Raw genomic sequence first — 25,271 nt, 5'->3', positions numbered from 1 at the left:
AACTCACTGAGATTCATCAGTCGGAATATGACTCTAGTATCACCGATCATCTATTTTTGGGAAAATAAATGAGAAAAGTTAAAAACGTGAGAAACTGCTGTGTATGAAATGTCTAAGCTAAGGATTTTATTTTTCCAATCAAAATCTTGCCACAAATCCATTTTCATAATAATAGATACTTTAATAAGTAACCCTAAGTACCAAATCCTAACCATCAAATCTTCCTAATTAATCTACCTTTAGCCTAAAATGAATGTAAAAAAGAAAAAAAGAAAAAAAAAAGTATAAGCAAATATGAAATTCCAAAAGAAAAATGAAGTTTAATCATCCAATTCACCAAAATTTTTAACAATAAGTGTATAGATAAATCCATTTAGAACTAGAACAACAAAACTTGGTAAACAAAAATGACAAAAAGGATTAAACAGAGATTTTTCCAAGTTGGGTTGCTCCGGTTCGGATTGGGTCGAGTCTTGTGGGTTTACTATAATTTTCATTTTCAAATCTCCATAACTTCTTAACCGTAATTCTAAATCCACTTTCGTTTAGACCCAAATTCTTTATTTTTTGATGCCCTTCAATATAGTTTAAGTGGTTTTTTGAATGGTTAAGCTTTTCTTGGCACTTCTTATGAATCTTCTAGCTAATCTTCATAATCAAACCGTTTCAACCAAAATCTTTTGTAATTCAATACTTCCCTTTGTCTCTTTAGCTCTAGTTGCTCATTTTGTACATAAATCATACCAAATGCTACATAAATGTAAATATGCAATCCTAGGAGTCTAAATGCAAATTACCTTAAACTACATGATAAATGCATATTTACAATTATAGTAGTGAGTTAAAAAACCCAAAAACTACCAAGAAAAAGAGCTTAAAACACTTAAAAAATATGATCACATCACCCTTCATCAAAGAATATGGGAAACCTTCATCAAGTATCAAAGTCTTGAAAGTTCTTACGTTGGTTGTCCGAACACTTGGTTGTCCGAACAACAACCAAGAGGCTTGAGCAACCAAGAGGCTTGGATGAAGAGTTTACTTTTTCATAGCCAAAATCTTACAACAACCATTTGGCTGCTAGTGCATTTGCTAGAATTGTTTGAAAATTTGTCTAGTCTTTCGATATCAATACTTTTAATAATTTATTTTAACCATTTTTGGCAAGTGTATTTTGTAGATGGTGTATTCATTTTTACTCTCTTCATTTGTTCATATTTTTGAATTGATAAGTTGAATCGTGTTTTCTTAATTTGTGATCTCTATTGATTTTTTCATTAGGAAAATGGTAACTATTTTATTTTTTATTCGGAACAAGAATTTAATACATGGTACATCTGTGAACAATATTTTTTTAATTAATCTTATTTTTGTTGTTCTAAATTTGTACTATATGAGGTAGAGATTAAGTTAGTATGATCTTCTATTATTACTGTAATCGCTTAATATACCACCAATATTTTTAAAACATAAATACTATTGTTCGTTGAAATTATAAGAATTTTATTTGATATTATATATATATATATATATATTTCATTTTATACTTGTGAGATTTTTAATTATTTATATCTTTAAAAAGTATGTATTATTTTAATGTCCAACACCACAAAATTGCATAGTTTAATCTTTTGACAGAAATAAAATGTTAACTTTTTTTTTTAATCTTCAAAAATATCAATTATGAAAGCCTTGTTAACATATTGTGTAATTAATGTTAAATAGAGAAATAATCATTTGTTATTAAAGAGATTATGCATATTTTGTGGTTTTTATAAGGACAATAACAACAGACAACCATGGTAAAACTCGGTGAAAGACAATAAAATATCAAACGATGGGTATATATATTTGGACTATGGTTAATTTGTTTTGAATCCCTCAATATCGAGCTTTGATCTTAGATGGGAGAGCGGTGGCACCAACGGATGCCTTGGAGGTTTGTTATGCACATCCAAAAAAGTTGAATGGTGTTAATTCGAATTAGCAGTAAACTCAAAGGCTTTTTATGCAAACTATTATTTTCCCATAAAAGTTTAGAGTGAACCGGTTTATCTCTAACTTGGTCAGAGACAATCAAAATCGCCACAACTTCCCAAGTCAGCTTCGAAGCACGAGCGAGCGAGCGAGCGAGGCAAACCCAAACAAACCAAAACAAACCCAGCTTTTTGCTTCGTTCGTTCTCTCATCTTCGATTCTTGTTCATCTTCCTTTAAATTCACCTCGAAATTTCATATCTTTACTGGTTTTAATGGAGATCCTCCAGCCCGATCAAGCTTACTCTAACGGTATCTCTCCCTCTCCCTCCTCCACTCTCACTGTTTACGAATGTTCTCAGCTAAAAAAAAGTTAGGTTCTTTTGTATGATTTTAGTGTCACTCCATTGTATGCATGTCGTTCCCAGACCTGATTTTGTGTTTATTTCGGGGAAATTATGAAGATCTTTGCAATGTTGGTTGTTTGGTGTTTAGACTCTTGCTGACGTCTGTTTCATTTTTTCATCTTTGGGTCTTTTGTGAATTGAATGTAATTTAGGGTTTGTGTGGAATTACCAATTCGTTGACTTTTTAGCTGCGTTGTTCATTTGGAGAGTAATGTATGTGTGGCTTTGTTTGGATTTTTGATGACAGGGTACTATAAGAGTATGCGTAAAAGGAAGCTGAATCAAGTTGATGATGGAGTCCATGTTGGGTCTGTTACACCTGGAGCAAAGCGGGTTAAGAGCTCATCCAAAGTTGTTGATTTTTCTCAGCCATTTGCTGTTAGCAACATGCTTCAGGCTTTGGAAGGTGGTAGATTTGGGAGTGTTACGAAAGAGTTGCAAGAGATAGCTGATCTGAGGATGGATTTAGTTAAGAAATGTATTTGGTTATACCCATCTCTAGCGGATACTGAATTTGGAGGAGGTAAGAATCAGACGATTGAGTTGGAAAATCAACAGGTTGTGGAAGCCGATGTCATCAATTTGGATGATGATGCTGTTTCAAGTAAAGCTCTCTGTGTGGTTCCTTCATCCGAGATTGTGAATCTTGATTCTGATGATGAGGGCAACGAGAGTACGAGGCCTAAGTATCAGTTTCAGTCAAGTCTTGTGCTGCATCAGATGAGTCAAGGGGATTTGACACCAGTAACACCGCAACTCAATTTCGAGGAGGTCAATTTAGGGAGGGGCATGGAGATGCCTTCTGCCATCAAGCGCATTGAGATGCCTTCTGCCTTCAAGGACATGGAGATGCCTTCTGCCATCAAGGACATGGTGGTAAGTTCCTTTTTCTGTCAAGCTATCTGGTTCTGCGTTTAGACTTGATTAAAGGTTACAAATTAAATGTAACCTGTATTTATAAACTAGCCATAAAAGAGGTTGATCTTTTGTTTACTTGTAATTTTCACAGGAGGGACAAACAAGTAGAGATAAAGTACTTCCCATAGAAAATGGTATGGTTAACGATAAAGGTGTCTACGTGGGCGTTGAGGAGGATGACAGTGATAATGAGTCTAAATCAGGAGATGAGGATCTTGGTGATATCTGGAATGAAATGGCCATGTCAATAGTGTGCTCCAAGGTATATATGTCTGAAGATTTTGTTAAGATGGAACTGAAATTTCAATCCTTTGCTTTTTCTCCGAGACAAGGATTGAAATTCATCTTGTTGTCCAATATATTAACAAAAATAGAAATTCATCACAAGGATTTAAATATTGACAAACCGATCAGTATGGACTCTACGTTTGCATAAATTGTTTCCCTACTGCAACTGTGCAGTTGTTCCTTTTAGTAACTGTTCTCTCTTAATTTTAGATTTCTTGCATCTGAGATATTTAGTAGAAAGCTTATGTTCAGAGCTTAGCTCCTTAACTTTAATGTTTTATTTCCCACTTCTCTTGCTTTGTTCATTGAGATTACAATAAACGTGTAGGATGTAGCCGGGGAGACTTCACAAAAGGAACCAAAGGCAGATGTAGTGGAAGACTGTGAGCACTCGTTTATTCTAAAGGACGATATGGGTTCTGTTTGCCGTGTCTGTGGAGTTATTGAGAAAAGCATATTAGATATAATCGATGTGCAATTCACTAAAGTAAGTATCCTTTCCTTTTCTGATACGAAGCTAATTTGTGCTTTGATGGAAAAGTATGTATCGTAGTGCTCGAAATATTGTTGTCAGAATACAGTAGGGGGGGGGGGGGGGGGGGGGGGGGGGTAGGACTTCTTCATACATGTTGTCTATTTCTATTACCTCCATAATGACTGTGCTTCTCAATTTTGCTCATCCAACTGTCATGGAAACTTTATTGTCCATAATGATCTATTGGTACATTGTCAAACTCGATGTGGCTGCTTAGCGCAAAAAAAAATTCCCTAGTAAATACTGGTAGAGCTTCTTAATTTATTTTTTCCTATATTGTAGGCAAAAAGAAACACGAGAACATATGCTTCTGAAACCCGGAATAAAAGGTCTGGCGAATCTGATGTTGAACTTAAGTTATCTGAAGAAGGGCTGATGATAGGTGGACTTTCTGCTCATCAAGTGCATGCTAACAAAATGAAGCCTCATCAAGTTGAGGGATTCCAGTTCCTTTGCAGCAATTTAGTGGCAGACGATCCTGGTGGTTGTATCATGGCTCATGCTCCAGGTTCTGGAAAAACCTTCATGATTATCAGTTTTATGCAGAGCTTTCTTGCAAAGTATCCTCAGGCTAAGCCACTGGTTGTACTTCCAAAGGGAATTCTATCTACTTGGAAAAAAGAGTTCGTGAGATGGCAAGTTGAGGACATACCGTTGCTTGATTTCTATAGTGCTAAAGCAGATAACCGTGCACAGCAGCTGGCTATTTTAAAACTGTGGATGGAGAAGAAGAGTATCTTATTTCTCGGGTACAAGCAGTTCTCAACTATTGTGTGTGATGATGCAAGTAGCGAGTCACGTTCTTGCCAGGAGATATTGCTCAAAGCACCTTCGATCCTCATTTTGGATGAAGGACACACTCCAAGGAATGAAGACACTAATATACTGCAGTCCCTTGCCCAAGTCCAAACACCAAGAAAAGTTGTCCTCTCAGGAACGCTTTATCAGAACCATGTAAAGGAGGTTTTCAACATTCTGAACCTTGTTCGACCGAAGTTTCTCAAATTGGATACCTCCAAATCTGTTGTGAAGAGGATATTGAGTCGTGCTCCATCTGGTGTCAAGGGGAGACTTACTGGAAACAGCAATTCAGACATGGCTTCGGTGTTCAATGAAACTGTGGAACACACCCTGCAGAAGTGCGAGGATTTCAAGGTGAAAATTGCCGTAATCCAAGATTTGCGGGAGATGACCAAGAAGGTGCTTCATTACTATAAAGGAGATTTCTTAGATGAGCTTCCTGGACTTGCTGATTTCACTGTGGTTCTTAATCTGTCTCCAAGGCAGTTGAACGAAGTGAAGAAGTTAAGGCATGAGAAGAGAAAATTTAAGGTTGCTGCTGTGGGAAGTGCAATTTACCTTCACCCGAAGCTGAAAGTTTTCTCTGACAAGTCTAATGTCCGTGATGAAACTATGGACCAAATGCTAGAGAAGCTAGATGTGAATGAAGGCGTCAAAGCAAAGTTCTTCCTTAACTTGATAAACCTGTGCGACTCAGCTGGTGAAAAGCTCTTGGTGTTCAGCCAGTATCTCATTCCACTGAAGTTTCTTGAAAGACTAGCTGCTGTAGCTAAGGGATGGAAAGAAGGGACAGAAGTTTTTGTTCTTACAGGCGAGACCAATTCTGAGGATCGTGAGCGTTCAATGGAAAATTTTAACAATTCGCCAGACGCCAAAATCTTCTTTGGTTCGATAAAAGCATGTGGAGAAGGTATTTCGCTTGTTGGAGCATCTCGCATACTAATATTGGATGTTCCGCTGAACCCTTCTGTGACCCGCCAAGCTATTGGGCGAGCGTTTCGACCTGGACAAAAGAAGATGGTGCATGCATACAGATTGATTGCTGGGTCATCACCTGAGGAAGAGGATCACAACACTTGCTTCAAAAAGGAAGTTATCTCAAAGATGTGGTTCGAGTGGAACGAGTACTGCGGCTACCGAAACTTTGAGGTAGAGACTATCGATGTGGATGAAGCTGGTGATAAGTTCCTTGAAAGTCCTGCCTTAAGAGAAGACATAAGAGTTCTCTACAAAAGGTAAAATCAGTTTAGCTCAGATCCACACATAACCCTTTAACTCACATTTCTCTGTTACTGAACTTTCTTTATGCTTCCGTTTCAGGTAAACTCAGACAGAAACTTCTTCCGGTTTTGGACATGCTTAGGTTTTAGAAACCTGTCAATAAGATAACTTCGGATGGACTCTTGTGAATTTTTTGAAAGTTTGTTAGCAGTTTAAGTGCAGCTTCAGGCTTCGTTTCAATGTCAAACCTTTTATCTCATATGCCCCTATGAGACTCTGACCATATAATTAATCTATTATATTAACCAGGAAGAGCAAATTGTATTCAGTCTCGGATTGTGTTCATCATCTCATCATGTTTTTTCATTAATCTACTAATTCATTTTCTTGGTTAACTTTCACAAAAGAATACATTTCTACACCTTTCTATTCTCCTCATCTAGTCATGCAACAATTTTGAAGAGCCAAGCCGGTGCTGGTGGTTGTGAGAGTGTAAGTATTGGAAATCGGTTCCGGAGATGGTATTCTCGTGATTATCTATCCTACCAGACATAGGAACATCACCACGAGCGTCAGAATTTTGAATCCCCAACGTTAAAGACATCCCACCACTACCATTCCTTGTCATGTCAGTCACCATCATGAACCGGTCACCACTACGAGCCACCGTGCTCTGTCCCATGTTGCTGCTTGCCACACCAGATGCATGGCCGTTGTTGGAACTAGACTCAGTTTGCTGCTCTTGAATCTCGGTGATCTCTGGTGTGTTTTCAGAAGACAGGTTGGGATCATTCTCCTCCAATGCTTCTGTGAATTCCTCCTTGTACATCTCCTCCACCATTGGTTTCCACAGACGCACACGCGCATTTATGAACCAGTTCGACACCTTTCAACAGTCATCAAACGAAACAATGAAAAATGAATACAACAAAAAGAAAAGCATCCAATGACACTCAAACTAACAGTACAACAATACCTGGCCTCGGCTCAACCCCGTTTGTCTAGCGAGCATGATCTTGTCTGAATCCTTTGGATAACTAAGTTCAGGGTTTTAAAACACAACTGGGGTCAGAATCTCTTGTGATCAATCAAGAAATTCACAAATGTAGTAGTAGAGAGACTTACGGGTGGAGGAAATGCTCGAATAGCCAAGCACGGAGAACCAAAACAGAGGAATCAGGTAAACCGCGTTGAGGCCGCCAAGTGTGAGGTTGCATCACACCTAACCGCTGCAATGCTCTTTGTTGCCTTACCTGTTGATCAACGTTCCTTAATCTGCTTATCCCCACTCCTCTCCCATCTGTCCCATCATGTTCCCCTCCTAAACTTTTCCTTATCACCAAGATTTGTCCGGATATCGCATCCCTTAAGCAACGGAAATGCCTTGAGATGGTTTGAAGTGCGAGGGCCGTGTACGGTTTGGCTGCTCCACATCCAGCTATTACATCGAAAGACGACACAACTATCTGCATCTGATGGTAATACTGCTTGTATTTTCTATCCACCTTTAAACAACAAAGAATCAAAACAGCAATTTATGTTACCAAGAGAGATAAGTTAAGACTTAAGACCATAGAGGATATGCTATAAGGCGGATTACCTCATCTAATATCGATAGAAGTTTCGACAACTTGCTCTGCAGTTCTTGTCTCTCTGCTTGAGGGATTTCAGCAACATTCGTCTGAAGAATCTTCTCTTTCTCTTCACTAACCTTGTCTCCCTCTGGCTGAAACTGCTTCAGAGCTTTCTTAACATTAACAGCTTCATCAAGAAGCTGTTGAGCAGCCTTGAGATACTTGGAGTTGTGAATGGTTCGAGTAAAGCCTGAAACAGCCTGTGTTGCATACTCATTGTTATTATTATTGCTTCTGGTAGTCTGCGAGCTGATGCCAAGACGCATCATCACTGGGAAACAACTCCTGTCATTGTCTTCTTGATCTCTCCAAGAACCAGAATCTTGAATCCCCACCATTTGTGAAGCTCCACCAAAACTTGACAGTACTTGAATCTCTTTTGAAGGTGAGACATCATTGTTAGTTGATTCTCTAGGAAACGTCTCTGAGAAAGAATTCGTGTAGATCATTGCGTTTCCAGGGACATATTCTGGTCTGGAATAAATCTCACTTGAGCCACTTCTGTAATAAGTTGCCATAGTGTCCTTCTTATGACATCAGATCATCACCATCAAACAAGGATTGTTCTGTTTCAAAATAAAACACATTCAACAGTCAACACTAAGCTCTTTTTACTTCACATTATCTTATAAAATCTTTAATTAAACAAGGAAAAAAAGAAGTTTTTTTTAGAAATTGAACCAATGAACAAGGAGTATACAAGAAACATGTAAAACTATATATCTCTCTGCATGAACTTAAGAATTTAAAAATGAGAAAGAAAGGATAGATTAAAAAATTACCAGGAAACCATCAGCTGGCTTGTGGGTGTTAAAGGAGACAGACACTATGAAATCTCAAATTGAAAAAGGAAAACGAATAAAATTGTTTTGTTTGAAGTCTTGAGGATCCCAAGAACACAAAATTGACAAACAAATCCTTATCTCCCCAAAATCAAAATTTTTGAGAATATAAAATGCTTTTACCCCCACAAAAAGATTCAAGAGAACAAAAGACCCATATGTCTAAAGCAAGCTTTTGAGTTTCCCCTTTTGAGGTAGAGTAGAAGATAATGGATGATCTCTTTAAAGCTGGTTGGTTCTTGAACTTGCTTCTTGTTCTTCTTCTTGTTTCTTGGAGTAAAGTCTTTTGGTTAAAGATAACAAAAACAAGAAAACGTTCAAAGAATAAAATTAAGTTAAGGAGCTTCTGTTCTTAACAACCAGTTGGTAGATCTATAAACCCCATCTCTAAAACCTAATACTAAACCCTAATGTCTCTTTCTCTCTCTCTGTCTCTTTCGTCTCTCTGGCCTTTTGTTTTTGTTTTCTGCAATAAAATTTGATTGGAGCTATAAAGCCTATTACCACCATACAATTATTTTCTGTGTTTTTCTTTTATTAATAATTTTTGTTTTGGTTGAAAATATGATATATATTCCTAATTGGTTACTAAAAGTAAAGATATTCCTAATTCTTCTAAGATGATTTGTGTTCATCAAGCATAGTTTTGGAGAATAAGACAAAATACATTTTCATATCTAGTTTTGGTGCTATGCAATTTTAAAATATTTCATTGTCCGATTTGTAGACCAAAGATATATTTTTTTGTAGACTTTAGTGGGAATAATTTGTGTAGCCTTAAGACAACGTGTCAAAGTTTACACACGGATGTATTTTTTTCAACACCTTTTTATTCAAATAAAAATAATTTCACTTTTTCGGGTAAGCTTTTTACAGTTTCTTCTTCTTTGTCTTTAAAGTTCATTTTTCAACGTTTGAAAACTTTTTTTCATGGTCCACATGCCATACTGTATAGTTGCATTTGCATATACAACTGTTTTTGTATGAAAAAATGTAAAATGAAAACAATAAAACACATATTCTTATGAATTAATTGCCCACTCAGCTTTGTCTTATTGTGCCCACAGATTTTTTAGGTATTTACGGACTAATACCTTTTCTTTCCACAATGTTTCTCTTCTGTTTCAAACTTTTACTTTCTTTCTCACTGAGTGTAGGTCCACCATATCTTGTCATGGATGAATGAAACTTTTACTTTCTTCTCTATGAGACTAGGTCCATTTTACAGTTTTAAGAAGCGGAAACAAAATGAGTAAATGCCAACTCCAAGAAATTTTGTAAGTCTGATTTGTGGTATAAGGTGGTCTGAAAATGATAAGAAATTATGGTAAGAGATATATGTAACTCTAGTTAAAAAAAACATTTGTGGTGAGCAATGTTAGTGTGATTAGAAAAATGGTGGTACCACAGTGAAAGGTTTGTAACTTTATATAGAGGATGTAGGACGTGGTACAAATTAAACCACAGCGGTATTGATGCAAAACTCGAATTAACATAAGTGTATATATTTTGAATGGAGAGACCATAATAGAAAAGAAAAACAATAAGAATTTTTACGGAATACACACTTAGCCGTGCACAGACGTTATAGAAAAAGAAACATTCGCTTGTGGCATCCAATTTTGGGAAAAAATTAAAAGCATATATTTATAATATTTATTACTCCTATTAAGTTTATTCCTAATAAAATTATATACTTTTACAAATTATATACGAAGATGGGCTTATACTTTATATGTTACAACGTTGAAAACTCAAATTATAGAGAATTTAGAATTAAAATATGGGTTCATCTACAATCTGGTTTTAAACATGAGCTTATGCCATGTTAATTAATTAATTAAAATGAATCAGACAAACTAGTTAAACAGTAAGAATTACAATAGATTTTTGCCAGCTTTCTTTTCGTCGTTAATCTTGATCTTTTGATTATAATGTAAAATAATACAGTGGTTATTAACTTTTATGTCAACGTTTTTTTCATCAAATTGTTTTTGTCAAAATGTCAAATTAAAATTAATTAATGGACTAATTTCTATTTCTATTTACTTTGTTTTTGTTAGATGTTTTTCACCCCAATATTTTTTAGAATCGCAAGTATTCATCGTAAGGTAATCTTATTACTAATAGAAAGCTTGGTTAAGAACTATTTGTTTTAATTTGTTTGTTTGTTTCTTTATTTATTTTTATTATAATAATAATGGCGTTCATTTTGTAGACATTTTTGTTTTGGTTAAATCCAACCATTTTATTTTTCATCGCTTGTGGTATTCATTAAGCTTCACACGGCTCTCTACACACAGTTGAGTTTTTTTTTTTTTTTTGGGTAAAAAACTAGTAGTCTTTTTACTGAAAAATATATTGCAAATTTCGAGATTAAAAAATCGAGAATAAAGACGTCAAAATTAAAAGAAGAAAACAAAATAATACAAGTGAATAAATCATTTGGGGTGAGTAAGAGAAGAACGTGAATTGATGGGTGGCAAAGGAAAGAAGGGAAAAATGTCTGAATTGGGACAAAGATGGCAGAAGCAGAGAGGGACAGAGAGACTTTGACAATGGACAGAGTCGAGTCAGTGGATAGGGAAGAGTGACTTAATATATACGACCAACCAACCCAAATTATTACTTAAAAAAAAGAAGTAATAAACAAAAATAATAATGGAAGATCTACAGAGACAACAATCGAATAAGACATGAAGCCGAGAGATTTGGTTAATTCCCCCTACTTTAGTAGTTAGTACTTACGTTGAATTTGAGATTGTATTGTTTTTAGTCTTTTAGTTAGGAAATTAATAGACAGACAAAACACAAAAGACAAGAATTGTCGTCGGATGAGAAGTAATTAAATGAATTTGAAGTAAGGTTAGTAATCCCACATCAAATTCATTGGTAATTCAACCGGATTACACTTAAGACGAATTATGAATCTTCGTTAGGCTAAACCTTTTTGTCGAAGAAATCTCAAAAAGTGCAGTTCTACTTATAGACCTTTTTGCCTCATCTCAAATTAGTTTGGTTTAAAAATTAAGCCAAGATTTCGTGGAGCTCTTCTTCACTTTTGCCTACTCTTCTACACGTAGCAAAAGGAAAATATTCTCCGTTGCCAGAAATTGAACCCCCGAGTATCCTGACCAACTAGACTACAACGGAATGTTGTTAATGTAATTTTTCATTAATGTTTTATCAATCTGTCAACTAATCTGGTCACTGCTAATGTGATGTGACAAAACAAAAAACATTGCGAGTCAATTTCTGTCTTCTTCTTTACTTAGAGATCGAAAGAGTTGTTCCCTTTTTATGGACGTGCCTGTCCCAACCATTTAAGCTATTGAATCTGTGCATAGGATTGTCACAGAACCTTATAATTTATAAGAGATGGAAAGGAAAACAAACTTAAAACTAAATTGACACAGTTTGTGATTAGCGATACAGAGAGATGAAGGAAAAGCCCAAGGCCTTTGTGGCAAAAAAAATGGCGGATTTTAAGATTCATTTATAATATTATAGACAAACCTTATGAGCTTTTCTTTGCTCTTTTCCATACAATAACAACACCGTAGAAATCAGACGAGGCCAACAAGTCCTCTCCATGGTTCCAGGCAACACACATTACTGGAAACCTGTGACCCTGCAGTATCCAATTCTCACAACTCGTGAGTCCGGTCTCTTATAATTTATAATCCAAACACAAATGTTTCAGACAAAAGAAAAGAAAAGAAGATTTTATCTAACCTGTAGCTTGTTTACACATGTGTGCTTCGGTTTGGTTAGATCATAGAAGTAGACATTTGAGTCTTCGCTCCCAGCAACTGTAGTTTCAAACACGAACGCAGAGCACATGAATAGGAGTTCTAATAAGCCCTAAGCATCTACTATTACCAATATAATAGGTGAATGAAGGATTGAAATTCAAACCTATGTATTCTCCTTTCTCCAGGGATAATAGCGGGCAAAACGATGCTTGGATTCTGTGTATTCGCGGGGCTAGTTTGAGGGAGCAACGCAAAGTTAGATAACCTTTTATCTGAAGGGCAACACTGCATCACCAACACAAAGCCGAACAATCAATCATAAGGATTTATAAGGAAAAATAAAGAGAACAAATTCAGAAACAAAAGTGGAAGTTCTGTTGCTGAACCTAAAGAAACACAAGTTTCCGTCCTGAGTACATGTGAGCAGAACAGGACCTGATGCCAGGAGGGAGAAGCTTCGGTACTTCACAGTTGTGACAGGGGATTTGTGATTCGTACGATGGCGATGAGATCGGGACAATGAACCTGTATGTGAATCCATGCTCACTGAATATACCGTTCCCTGCAATTATATTAACTACCTAGTTAAACTAAGGTAAAAATAGCATACCAATCAATGCAAAAAATTGATGTCAGTGTTGACCACAACATGTAAACTGGCAATAGCCAACCATAACAGACCATCTCCCTAGTTTATATCGTTTGACATCAGTACAGAGAATAGTTACCTGCCCATCCCCACAGAAAATGATTTGGCCAGTGTGATCATGGTCCATAGATGTCACCTCATCGTCGAACATCAATTTTTTAATAATTCTCCCAGTGCTGAAATTAAACACCTACCTTGTCAAGCAGAGAGATGTAAGGCATTAGATAAGTAAACAATTGAAAAACACAAAAGCAATACACCAATATACTTAGCTACGAGGAGTAGTACCGTGAGTTCCTTGTTTGCATTGCCAGCGGAGAGGAAATTATTATTGACCTGTTGAAAGAAGCAAGAGAAAACCAAAACTTTCCTCACTCAGTATATGAGAAGATATTCTACTATCAAAAACGACAAGTTGCAACAAAGGAAAAATAAACAGATGATTAAAAAATAGCAACGTACAGGGTGGAAACGGATACAAAACTGAGGAGAGATTCCATATATAACTCTAATACAAACGCCCCTTGACAACTCCCATACTCGTATTGTCTTATCAAGTGATGATGACGCGATGTATTGATTGTTTGACGAGAAGTCAAAATCTGAAGGTATTTGAAGAAACTATAAAGTAAGATGCTTGAATTAATATTTGACATCGAATTTAAAATAAATTTAATCCACACACCCTTATGCTCTATCGATTTCTTTTACACTTGCCACTCAAATCTACCCCTAACAAAGCATGTTAAGTAAGTACTATGCACCATATCCTAAGAGTTTCGAAGAGCAAGTTCATGATAGCAGACAGATCTTCCCAATATACAGAAAGAAAAAAAAGAAACAATACCAGTCAATCTAACCTGTGACATCTTTCGAGTGTCCTGTCAACTGCTTGAGGACAGAAGGCTCTTCGGAGAGACTGCAAACTGTTAAGCTTCCATCTGATGCCCCATACGCAAGTAGATCAGAACTCATATGGCCAAACTTGAGAACAGTAACTGCATAAGAGTTAAACAGACTCACTCTTAGAACAAAAAATCACAAAAGTAAGTCATGAAACGCAAAACAACAATACAAAAAGAATATATACCAGAAGATTTGCATTGATCGAAAATGGAATGCATTCCGACAAAAGAATAAGCATGTTCAACACCACCACGACGATATGAACTATCACCATCACTCAAACTCGAACTAAAACTCGCCCTGCGGCTTGAAACCTGATTGACACTCCGTAAATCCTAGGAACAAACACGAACTCCAATGATCTATTTTGGTAATTCCAATGATCTTAAAGTCCAAACTAGGAATGCAGTAAGTGGTAACTCCAATGAACTCTACTTACCCTACTAGAAGTAAAGCTTTCAGCTTCAAACTGATGGGAGAGAGGACCCGTAGAAGGTAACCATCGACCACTGAAGCATCAACCAGTAAATTACCCTGATGTCAGAATTATATTGGGACACATAAATCCGCAGAAACACACAGAATTATCTGAAACAAGTAGACAAAACTCAAGGGCTAAAAGATAGAACCTGTTCCCTGGACTACTTAAGAGACTAGGCGTTCGTTGATTCTCCCATTTCCTAGGTCTACTAATGAAATTACGATAAGCAACATATCCTTTTCCATTGCATCTCCAATCCTTTCAAAATCAACCAACCAACCAACCAAAGCATCTTTTTAGAAAATTAGAATGAATCAGTCAATTGTATATAATATAAACACAAGCAAGCAAATGTGATGAAAAGAGAGAGCTCTCTCACATAACGGCGAGAGATAGCACCAGATTCAGCTTTCCGATGGAGAAGAATCCGGCGGATTCCGACGTACTGTGGATCTGATTCCGATGCTGTCGGCTGCATCATACAGCTCAAAAACTCGAGATCCTTTGATTGTTTCTTCGCTTCATCTTTCTCGCCGATCTCTACCTCTGCTGATCCGTGTTTCACCTCCATTTTTTTTTTATCAAATCTTTCCGAGCAATCCTACCTTACCCCCGGTAGATCAACTGATCAGCAGAACGAAATCATCATTTTATTCAAACAAAAGAAATCTGCAGGTCGACGAAGAAAGATGAAGTTTTACAAAATGCAGAAAACTAAAATAACCAAAAGATAGCGAATTTATTACAAATAAAACCCTCTATTTTATGAAAATAACAAAAAAGCCCTTTGATTAGCAACTGGATCAGTTCAGTTTATTTTTTATTAGGGTAAAACCTCTATATAATGTACTAGGCAGAAAAGCTTGAGAGTAGAAGTAGATGAAGATATAAGTACCCAGTGATGGAGGAAATGTTATGCAAGAGAGACGACCAACTCAAATCTTCACCAACATCTTTTAGTCCACAGTCAGATCTCCTACATAAGTTGAGGTAATCCTTCATCTCCCTTGGGTCAACCAAAGGCAAAACGAGGATGGAGTAAAGGAATTTAGTGTGCATAGCAATGGGCCAGAGAATGTTCTTCTCATGCTCGTTAGATTCACTTTCTTGGCTTAAACAAAGGTTGATAACGACGCCCTGATTTTTCCCTAGCGATGGAGTAAGTATAGTGATGAGTCGAATGTTTGGGCCTTATTAAACGCCTAATGGCCATCTATAATGAAAGGTCCAATAGTCCCAAATCTATTGGCCAACGGTCAAATCCTTTATTTTCAAATTCATCCAATCAGCATCTTGTACATTGGAATAGAGCATAGAGCCGCCACACAAACAGAGAAAGGGAAGAGGAACAAGGAAGTGGTTGTGTAGTGTGACCGATGTGATCTCGTCGGTTATTAAGGAACTAAATGTTTTAAAAAAACATACATAAAGACTTGAGAGGGTATAGATAGATCCAAAATTCCCTCTGGTTTCGGTTTTTGAGTTGATAAAAAAAGACATGAATGACCGTAGAACTAAAAAGAACAAAAAATGGGGGAGGGGAAAGAGAATTTGCTCAAGATTAGATGCTGCTGGAGTCGCGGCCAAAGACAAAGCGTCGAGTCCAGTCAGAGATAACGAGCATCCTCGTGCGCCAGCTCACCAGTTTGCTGGCGTAGACAGAGTACCAGAGCCACTGGCTGCTGTGTCCTATGGAGACCCAATCCCCTGGCAGTTCAGCTGCTGTCTGCTCCCCTCCCAGCGGAGCAAACGATCCAAAATGTTTGTACCTGAATGGTTGGAACCTGTGTCGACCCTCTCCTCTGAACCTCAACGGTCCCTCTGGCTTCTTCTCACACTTCTCCATTCGGTTGAAGCACTTTGCGAGGTACTTCCCTTGTTGTGATGCTACCTGCATGCAGTTATATATCTCATTAATCAACATCTCTCTCTCTCTCTCTTGGATTGAATTCATTCCATCTTGTGGAATTATTTGCGTACCTGTGCAGTTGCTGGAAGGTTCTTCATCTGCGAATCCACTTCAGAGAGTGCTTGCTTAAACTTTTCGATATTTACTTGTATGTCCTCACCATTTGCACTCTTGAGCAAGTGTGCAATGTTCTTCAGTTTATTCTTCTTCAAGTAAAGCTCCACCTGAGGGTACCTCTGGCAAATGTCTTTCACCACACCATTGAAATCTTTCTTGTTCAATGTTCCTGTATTTCCCTTGTCTGCTTTGCTGAAAATCGCAGATATATCTTCCTGTTTGTTCAGGACAACACACAGTCAGTCTTCATCTCACAAGGGAAAGATTTATGTTTGTCACAAGGGTAACGTCTATATAATAATATGGGTGTGTTGAGATGGTACCATGACTCTGCGTTGGTTGATCGTTGCAGTATCACCTAAAGCATACACATTGTCGCAACCCTCCACTCTAAGCCATTCATCGGTTGCCAACACACGTCTCTGCCCTTGACCAATCTGCTGCATAAAGTCTCTGATGACAGGACGTGAACCAATTCCTGTTGATCACACAACCATACCATAAGGTTCAGAGACAATTTTGCCAGTTTCTCTTTCCTTTGTGGATATCTCATCCGCAGTCACTCCCACAACCATTGACCCTGTCTTCAAATCAATACCGTCTCTTTGGAACTTTTCCTCGGCAAAAGCAGTGATCCTCTTGTCAAACCTGTAGAGGGAGAATAGAGCCAAAACATTCTTAAAAAGAAAAAGCAGCAGTTTATAGAAGCTTGAGTGGAAACTTACATGTTGAGAATGTGGTCGCCTGCTTCAAGAAGAGTGATTCTTGTGAACTCTTGGACCTTTGGGTATATCTTAGCCACATCATCGACTAAGAAATCATGAAGCTCAGCTGAGAACTCGACACCAGTTGGTCCACCACCAACCACAACAAAATGCAGAATCTTTTTCCTCTCTTCTTCAGTTAGATTCGGAAGAGAGGCTCTCTCGAAACAGTCGATGACTGAATGACGGATGTTAAGAGCATCCTCCGCTTCTTTGAGGAAATAGGCATGTTCCTCAACTCCAGGGGTGTTGAATGTGTTAGGCTTAGCTCCAACAGCTATGACTAAAATGTCATAGTCCATGTCAAACTCAGCCGTGCCCTTAAGACTTGACCCATCCTTGGACCGGCAGTGGATTTTCTTGTTCGATGCATCAATCTTGACACACTCTGCTTCTGTGTACTCAAATCCTTTCTGAGATGTTTAGGAACAGAATATTATAAAAAGCTCAAAAACTTGAATAACAATAATAATAATAATAATAATAATAATAAGATGAGAGGCTGCAAGGGTTAGATGGTGACCTTGCGCATAAGACCACGAATGGGTTCAACAATGCTACGAGCTTCAACAGTGCCATTGGTAACACTTGGCAAGAGAGGAGTGAAGAGGAAAAAGTTACGAGGAGAGACAATTTGAACATCATAGTTAGGGTTGTTCAAGTAATTCAAGAAGCTGTAGCCGCTCCATCCACTCCCGAGAACGACCACCTTCTTCTTCCTTATTGGTTGGCCATTTTCATCAAGAGTTGCGTCTGCGTGTAATAAACGTCTCAATGGACTCGAGTCTGTATACACCAGTACATCACCACCGCTGCACAAAAAAATACATAAAGATCAGAAAGAGGATAAAGACATAAACTTAAATAATGATTAATTAGAGGTTCTAAGACTTATTTGAAACCGGATCTAATGAAGTACGTTACCAAAACACATGGATTTGAATTGAAAAGTAAAAAAAAAGTATGAAGCTGTTATTCATTGTCATGCATCACAATAAAAATATACGAAAAAATCGGATTCATGCATATAAGAGAGAGGTAAAAAATATCGGTAGACTAATAATAATATAAGAGACGATGAGAAAATCAAGAAAACATGAGTCAAAGCATATAATATAAAAAGAAGATGTGTAGAATGGTGAACCAGATCTAAAGCAAAAATAAGGAGAGACCTGAAGAAGGTGCTGAGAACAAGAAGCTTAGAAGTAGAAGGGTGAGCCTTGAACAAGCTAAAAGCTCTCTTGTAAAAGCTATGGAAACTCATGATAGATGATTCGGGCAAATAGTTTTTTTTCAACCTCTCTCTCGCTCAGATCCAAAACAAAGCTGAGAGAGCTTTATTAGAGTTTTGTAAGAGAGGCTGCGAATGTGAATATGCAATATGGAAACTATCAAGCTACTTTAGGGTATGTGAGAGGCCGCCGGTGCACACAAAAAAAAATAAAAAGAAAAAGAAAAGACAGCGCGGTATTAAGAAAATTTGGAGTAACGCCCAAGTAAATTTTGGAATATATCATTTATTAATACTCTTATTATTGGAAAACAAAAAAAAAGTAAATAAAGAGCAGATTTTTTTAGGGTTTGACTTTTCTCGAAAACTCGAGACATCAAACGACATTATGTTCCGCGTTCTCTGGACATATATATTCACAAAGAAACAGACAACACCAAATATTTGGGTAGTGTTGCTTGTAATTTTTTAATTGCAAGTTATTTGTCAAAAAAAGGTTAGAATATTAAAAAGTTTAAAATCTCATAATTTCTCTTCTTTATGCATAAACATAAACAATTACTACCACTAGAAACAAAGGTAAATTATATGCAGTATCACTTATGCATAAACATAAACAATTACTACCACTAGAAACAAAGGTAAATTATATGCAGTATCACGAGGTGAGTTTTTTATTCACTTTAGCTGAGGTGAGTTTTTTATTCACTTTAGCTCAAAGTGAAAAGTGTTTTTCATATGTTAGCCACCTCCATAATTTTGGATAACTGAACCTTTGAAGCAAACAAACCAAATGAAGTTTCTAGTTAAATCAGTTAGAATTGTTTTCCTTTTATGACTACATGGAATAAAACCCGTTTGCTACAGTAAAAAAAAGTAAAATATAAAATAAATAAAATTAGTCACATAGTATGATGCATCAACGGACCAATGTAGAATGTGTTTTGTTAGTACTGTGTTTTGATGTACGGTTCTTTGTAACTGTGTACGTACACAAGTCATTAATGTTGTGCACATATATATATACAATGTTATTGGAAACGTTATTATATTGTTGATTATATATAACATTCAGAAATATTACAAACATTCCGAACATTCAGAATTACAAATAAACATTCAAAAAAACATATATGATTTTTAAGGCTCCATTCTTTCTTTTTGAGTTCCTTAGCTCACCCCGTCATGCTCCATCACATGGTTTATATGGAAACGTCCAGCAAATTCAAAAGGAGAGTGGTGATGATGTGGAGTGGAGGAGGGGGGAAGCTCTGCTGGTGGTGAGGTGTTGTTCCTTCCTCAGATTTTGTCCTTAATCCAAGGTAAGTGGTTGATGTTAGGCTTATCTAGGGTTTTGGGATGATTGGGGTGGATTTGTCATGGGTAAGATGGATTGAGAAGAATCCATGGGTTGTTTTTATGGTTGTTGTCATTGTGAATATGTTGGGTATGTGCTTAATCATTGGGGAAAGAGTATTGGTCGTGGAGTTAGGTTTTGGTGGCCGAGAGGTGCTTGAAATCGACTACTGGTCGTGTTTCAAGTGTTGTGTCGACCGACACCACTACCAACATACGAACAATGTGAACTGGTCTAGGATGGCTACTTCGAGGTTGGGCTGAAATTTAGTGGGGAGCTTCGTGGTGCAACAAGCTCCATATCCAACGGTGAGTTTTTTGAAAGCAACGGTTGGTTTTTGATTTAATCAAGTGTTTGTATTGTGGTCTATAGACGGTATTGTGGTAAGGTTGGGGTGTTGAGCAGACACCAAGGTGGTGTCGGTTGACACCAGCATGTTGTTGTGTGTTTGGGTCCCAGGAGGACAGCTGGAGTAAGGTTTGGATGAGGAGAGATCGGCGGAAGTGATGCCCTGGGCGTTAGTGTCAACCGACACTCGAGAGTGTCGTTCGACACCATGTGTGTTCGTTTGCAATTGGTGCGATGGGTGACGTTCGACACTAGGTGGAGGTGCCTTTTGACACTAGAGGATTTGATAGTGAATTGGAGTATTCGTGGGGAAGTGTTGTCCGTGGCTAGACGTAATCAAATATTCCAGCCTACGTCTTTTGTTGCTCGGTCGCTAGGGGTGGTTGGTTGTGTGATTCAGTAACTAGATGAGGTGGGGGTTTGGTGTATTTGTGGGAGTTTTTGTAAGGAACGATATCTACGCTGGTTGTCTTGTTGGAATTATGGACTTCCGATGAGATCGTTTCCCGTGGATCCCGGTGAGGATTGGAAATCCGGGTGCGGTCATTTCAATCGTTAATATGGTTTTTAAGCAATGTCAATGTACGTACACGAGTACTTTATAAAATCCAGAAAGCTTGTAAATCATTAATACGGTTTTTAACCAACAAAAATGAATTAAAAATCATGATTATGTTTAGCAAGAATTTTAGCAAGAATTTGGATAATTCTTCATAGTGTACAATTTCTATTAGATTCTTATAGACATCTCCAGTCTTCACCAAAATTTTTGTTTTTAGTTCTGACTCTTTCAGTTTCATAGTTAGCGTTATTCTCTTAAGCCATCAACCGTTTATGGTTGATCATCTAGAAACATCACTTTTCTTTTAATCATTTTTAATGTCGTGTGCGTATACGGTTTAAGGTTTAAATTTAGGGTTTGTTTAGGGGATATGTATGTTTTACTCAAAATGATTGTGTACGTATATAGTTTATGTTTCAAGATTTCTTTAGGGTTATTATATGTTTATAATGTACACAACTAACATACGTAAACAACATAATGTGCAACTATATCAGACCCACCAATTAAGTTTATAATGTACACAACTAATATACGTACACACAACATAATTAATGTTTGGTACACAAACCAAAATAATTAAAAAAGAAAACTTGGTTTACACATATTCAACCCAGTCTATAATCGATATGTTGTGCAAAACTATTTCAAATCCAACAACAACAAAAACATATCTAATGTACAATGTCTCTTTGCGTACACTACAAAGGAATAATTTTTTAGTACACAAAACAAATCAATTTGGAGTGAAGTTACATTATATTCTCTATTTGTCGGACACTACCGACTGAAATTTTTCTCGCTACAGTAAAAACACATAATTATAACTACTTTTAGTTATAACTCTTTTCTCTAACTTTTAAGATCTATTTCATTATATATATATTTTTTTATTATTTTTTTTTGAATCGTGTCATTAAAAAAGTTAAGATATTAGTATTACCATTACCATGTACGTACACAGTAATAATTTGTTTGTTCATGTGTACGTACACATTAACCATATGTTTCTAATGTATAAACTCTGTAAATATTACGTGCACCAACTTCACAATAGTACATAGTCTAACAGATATACAATTTCACATAATCAATATTACGTACACCATAAACTGGATACACGTACACGGAAGAAATTCAATGAGGGAAAAAATTGTAAATTTGCAATCATCTTCAACATGAGTATCTTCTTTTGCAACCATAGTTTTGCAGCAGTCATTCACAGTATTTTCCCAATTCTTTGTTTTCTTTGTTTTAATATTTTTTTTCACATAAATCCTGTAAATCTAGCATATACTAGCATATTTAAATTCAAAAACGAGATTCTGGGATGCCACCCCTCCTCTTCTGATTTTTTTCGGATTACTCTTCACCCAATTTTTTTTGGAATTTAGTCGTTTGTTGCTACTAATTTTCTCTTATACGATCAATTATTAATTTTCCTATTAGTTGAGAAAATAAAATAAACTAAGATTTCTCATTAATTTCCAGAATTTGTATTGGTGAAGAAGACAGTTTTTTGAACTTCCGCTTTCTCTTGTTCTTCTTTCCTTTTCTCATCTCAAAAAAATATTTTTTTATTCAGTTCATAATTCTTTAGCAGATTGTAGTTGGTTTGTGTAACCAAATGATAACAGTTTATTCACAGGGATATTTTTGTCATAATTTTGTGTGATGGCTAATCTATGGAAACTTTATTTGACTTTGCCTAACTGTGAAAGAATAAGCTTTTTTTGGTGTGATAGATGAAAATTTCTTTAGAAACAACCCAACTTCTTTTCTTTTGCATCTCTGCCCTACTCCTTCTTCTTCTTCTCAGCTTTTCTTGCCTCTTTCTCCTTCCTCTTCTGATCATTTTCTTCTTGGACGATGTCCATGAAATTCTGGGCCATCTTGCCTGGATCCACATCGAGATTCTTCAAGTCATCCCCATTCTTCTTCATGCCTAATTTGATCCAAGCTTCAAGAATAGTTTTGATTTTTTTGTTGACTTCTTCAAACTTCTTCTTCTTCTTCCACAAGAGTTTCATCTCTTCATCAAATGTGCAAGTATTGAAGCTGTCTGCAGCTTGGCCATCCTTGGAGTACTGGATGGCTCCATATGCATACTCAAAGGAGTATCTGGATCCATGAGCAGAGAATGAGACAATTTTGTCTCCATATTCAGTCTCTGAGATAGGAAGAGGAATCTCAGGAAGAGGAGTCTCAGGTTGAGGTGTTTGAGGAAGAGGAGGAACAGGAGGAAGAGACTCTGGAGGGAGAGACACCTCAGAAGAAGAAGAAGATCCTGCCGCCAAGTCTCCTTTCACACTCTCAACAGTGTTGGTGAACAAATGACACCAGTTGTCTTCAAACTGGAACTTAGACTGTTTTGGCTTCCAACAAGTGATTTCAGCGTGAATCACCCTCAGAAACGCCGAGAAAATTCTTCCTCTCACCATTTTATATCATTTTTTAAAAAGAATTGGGCTATATCGCTGGTAATACTTAGTATTAAATTAAATGTACCAACTATGTGCAAAAAATATATTCACCAGCGGTTAGATATATAAATACTAGGATTCAGACTTCCGTGATGTTGCGAGGAAGCATTTCAAGTAAAATTAAATTAAATATCCAAACTTATAAAACTACATAAATATTAAACATATATAACTGTGAGTTAAAAAAACACAATCATCAAAATAAAAATTTATAATAAAAAATATTACAGCAAAAATACTCAACTCTAAGTTAAAAATTATTAAATAAAAAGTCATAATAAATCGAGGCAACCTTGTAAATTTATTTGTATATACTTTATTATAAGTATAAGTTATTTTATGAACAATTATAGTAAAATGTAACAAATATCATAACATTTATTGATATATATCCCCTTTTTAATAAAACGGAAGTACACAATATTGTTTGGTAGACTATATAATTTTAATAGTTGGTTACAAATAGGTTATAGAAAATTGATATATTAATTTGTTACAAGTTATATGGTAGGTGTAACCTTAATTCATTTTCGGAAGATTTTAGGAATAAACCAGTTGCTTAATATTTAGTATTTCGGAAGTACACAACTTCTTTTTGGTAGACTATATAATAGTTATAGGTTATATAGTTATAGTTATTATTTGATTCATAAGTTGGTTACAAAATAGGTTATATGAGTTGGCTTCCTTAGTTATACCCAGATACACTTAATGAGAATATCCCAAAGAATAATACTACTTAAAGAAATAAAATCTTTAACAATAATTTGATTTGTTAACACGTATCAATAATATGTCACTATAATATGAAAGAATTCCAAGAAATATGATTTCTTGCTAGAGCAAGAGTTGAAATTTCAAGAAATATGATTTCTCGGATTAAATTAAAGTTTGAAATAATGTTGTTTGGTATGTTACATATTTAGTCGTAAATTAATATGCGGTATGATATGGGTTAAGTCATAGAATTAACAATCAAAATACAATATATAATTTTAAACACTACTAGAAAATCAAATAAAAAACAAAAATTATTTTTTCTTTATCACACAACTTAATTCGCAGTATGTTGCAGGTAAAAATCTAGATCTATTAGAATAGATCTTATAAAGTAGATGTTATTTTCATAAGTTGCTCTATATAATAAAACGAAAGTACACAATCTTTTTTGTAAAATATATAATTTTTATAAGTTGGTTACAAAATAGGTTATAGATTAAATATATGTTGGTTACAAAAAAAAGGTTATAGATTAATTGGTCAATCTGTGGGCTATATGAATACACTTAAGAATATTCCAAAGAATCCTCTTAAAAAGAATATTCCAATGATTTATATAATTTCTAAAATAAAATATTTAGTATTCCATGTATTGTTACAAAATATATACTGTTAGTCATAAAAATATACTTTAAGACGTAAAAAGAAATAAAATATTGGCAATTTATCACACTTAATCGTGATTTTCGATATCTTATTGTGCAGTTGAAAATAAAATCTTACCTAAGCACATGGCATATTAAAAACTTTCACCAAACATGTTCAAATTTCAAAAATTAAAATAAAAACAAACAACAATCATAACCATTTCTCATACATAAATTACAAAATTAACAGTATAAAACTTACAAAATAGGTGTTTTTTCAAGCCATTATATTTAGCATATGATATTATTGCATAATGTTTTATCCAAAAAACTTTTAAAAACAATCACATAAAAGGAATTTTAACCGGTACTCTAGCACAGATCCTAATCTAGTATTACTAATAAAAAAATATTATGAAGAAGTGATCTTAAATCCTAAATGAGAATACCAAACAAAATATTATAATAAGTAAATGCAAGTTTCTGATACGAAAATTTTAAAATTACAAAAACTATCATCTTGAGTGAAAATTTATCAACCAATAATTATAATAAAAATACACAACTTCTAAAAATAAAAGATTAATTGTTGAATCTTTAAAACACATATTTTAAGAAGAGTTAAGATAAATAAACACAGCTGTAAGTTATATTATTAAATCTGATTAAATATAACTATTGGAGCGAAAGTTGTGAATAAGATACGGTGAAAAAACACAA

At 35.7% G+C, this 25,271-nt stretch overlaps 3 protein-coding genes and 1 pseudogene across 9 annotated transcripts; 1 reads left to right on the top strand and 3 right to left on the bottom strand.

Annotated features, from left to right (window-relative positions):
- Positions 1-1,595: 1,595 nt before the first annotated feature.
- LOC104766939 (protein CHROMATIN REMODELING 35) lies at positions 1,596-6,474 on the top strand. 2 transcript variants are annotated; one of them, XM_010490912.3, is made up of 6 exons: positions 1,596-2,288; positions 2,631-3,259; positions 3,393-3,563; positions 3,918-4,076; positions 4,407-6,160; positions 6,246-6,474. In XM_010490912.3, the coding sequence occupies exons 1-6, from the start codon at positions 2,252-2,254 to the stop codon at positions 6,247-6,249; spliced, it is 2,754 nt and encodes a 917-aa protein (XP_010489214.1). In that variant the 5' UTR covers positions 1,596-2,251; the 3' UTR covers positions 6,250-6,474. The 2 variants fall into 2 exon arrangements, with proteins under 2 accessions (XP_010489214.1, XP_019096602.1); XM_019241057.2 differs by lacking the exon at positions 6,246-6,474 and having other exon boundaries at positions 2,066-2,288; positions 4,407-6,164.
- On the bottom strand, positions 6,448-9,327 carry LOC104766938 (BEL1-like homeodomain protein 7). Its single transcript, XM_010490911.3, has 5 exons — positions 8,563-9,327; positions 7,747-8,346; positions 7,272-7,651; positions 7,123-7,183; positions 6,448-7,032 (listed from the first exon to the last, which is right to left on the bottom strand). Exons 2-5 carry the CDS (start codon positions 8,296-8,298, stop codon positions 6,586-6,588), a joined length of 1,440 nt encoding a protein of 479 aa, XP_010489213.1. The 5' UTR covers positions 8,299-8,346; positions 8,563-9,327; the 3' UTR covers positions 6,448-6,585.
- Positions 9,328-12,001: 2,674 nt separating this feature from the next.
- LOC104766941 (uncharacterized) lies at positions 12,002-15,599 on the bottom strand. 5 transcript variants are annotated; one of them, XM_087503288.1, is made up of 13 exons: positions 15,309-15,599; positions 14,793-15,082; positions 14,562-14,671; positions 14,372-14,441; positions 14,117-14,267; positions 13,887-14,024; positions 13,489-13,628; positions 13,315-13,362; positions 13,106-13,216; positions 12,764-12,939; positions 12,541-12,662; positions 12,358-12,434; positions 12,002-12,253 (listed from the first exon to the last, which is right to left on the bottom strand). In XM_087503288.1, exons 2-13 carry the CDS (start codon positions 14,982-14,984, stop codon positions 12,140-12,142), a joined length of 1,449 nt encoding a protein of 482 aa, XP_087359414.1. In that variant the 5' UTR covers positions 14,985-15,082; positions 15,309-15,599; the 3' UTR covers positions 12,002-12,139. The 5 variants fall into 5 exon arrangements, 4 of the variants coding, with proteins under 4 accessions (XP_087359414.1, XP_087359416.1, XP_019096604.2 ...); XM_087503290.1 differs by having other exon boundaries at positions 14,372-14,466; positions 15,309-15,423; XR_015591720.1 differs by lacking the exon at positions 15,309-15,599 and having other exon boundaries at positions 13,106-13,220; positions 14,793-15,104.
- Positions 15,600-15,781: 182 nt separating this feature from the next.
- Positions 15,782-18,614, bottom strand: LOC104766940 (external alternative NAD(P)H-ubiquinone oxidoreductase B4, mitochondrial-like; annotated as a pseudogene). The gene is made up of 6 exons (XR_015590741.1): positions 18,376-18,614; positions 17,727-18,015; positions 17,165-17,616; positions 16,763-17,087; positions 16,394-16,654; positions 15,782-16,304 (listed from the first exon to the last, which is right to left on the bottom strand). The product of XR_015590741.1 is annotated as an external alternative NAD(P)H-ubiquinone oxidoreductase B4, mitochondrial-like (transcript).
- Positions 18,615-25,271: the final 6,657 nt, after the last annotated feature.

This window comes from Camelina sativa, chromosome 19, assembly GCF_030686135.1.
Source record: "Camelina sativa cultivar CO46 ecotype springtype chromosome 19, ASM3068613v1".
Classification (NCBI taxonomy): Eukaryota; Viridiplantae; Streptophyta; class Magnoliopsida; order Brassicales; family Brassicaceae; genus Camelina; species Camelina sativa.
The sequence above is the reverse complement of the archived record's forward strand: the minus strand, read 5'-3'. Positions and strand labels throughout refer to the sequence as shown.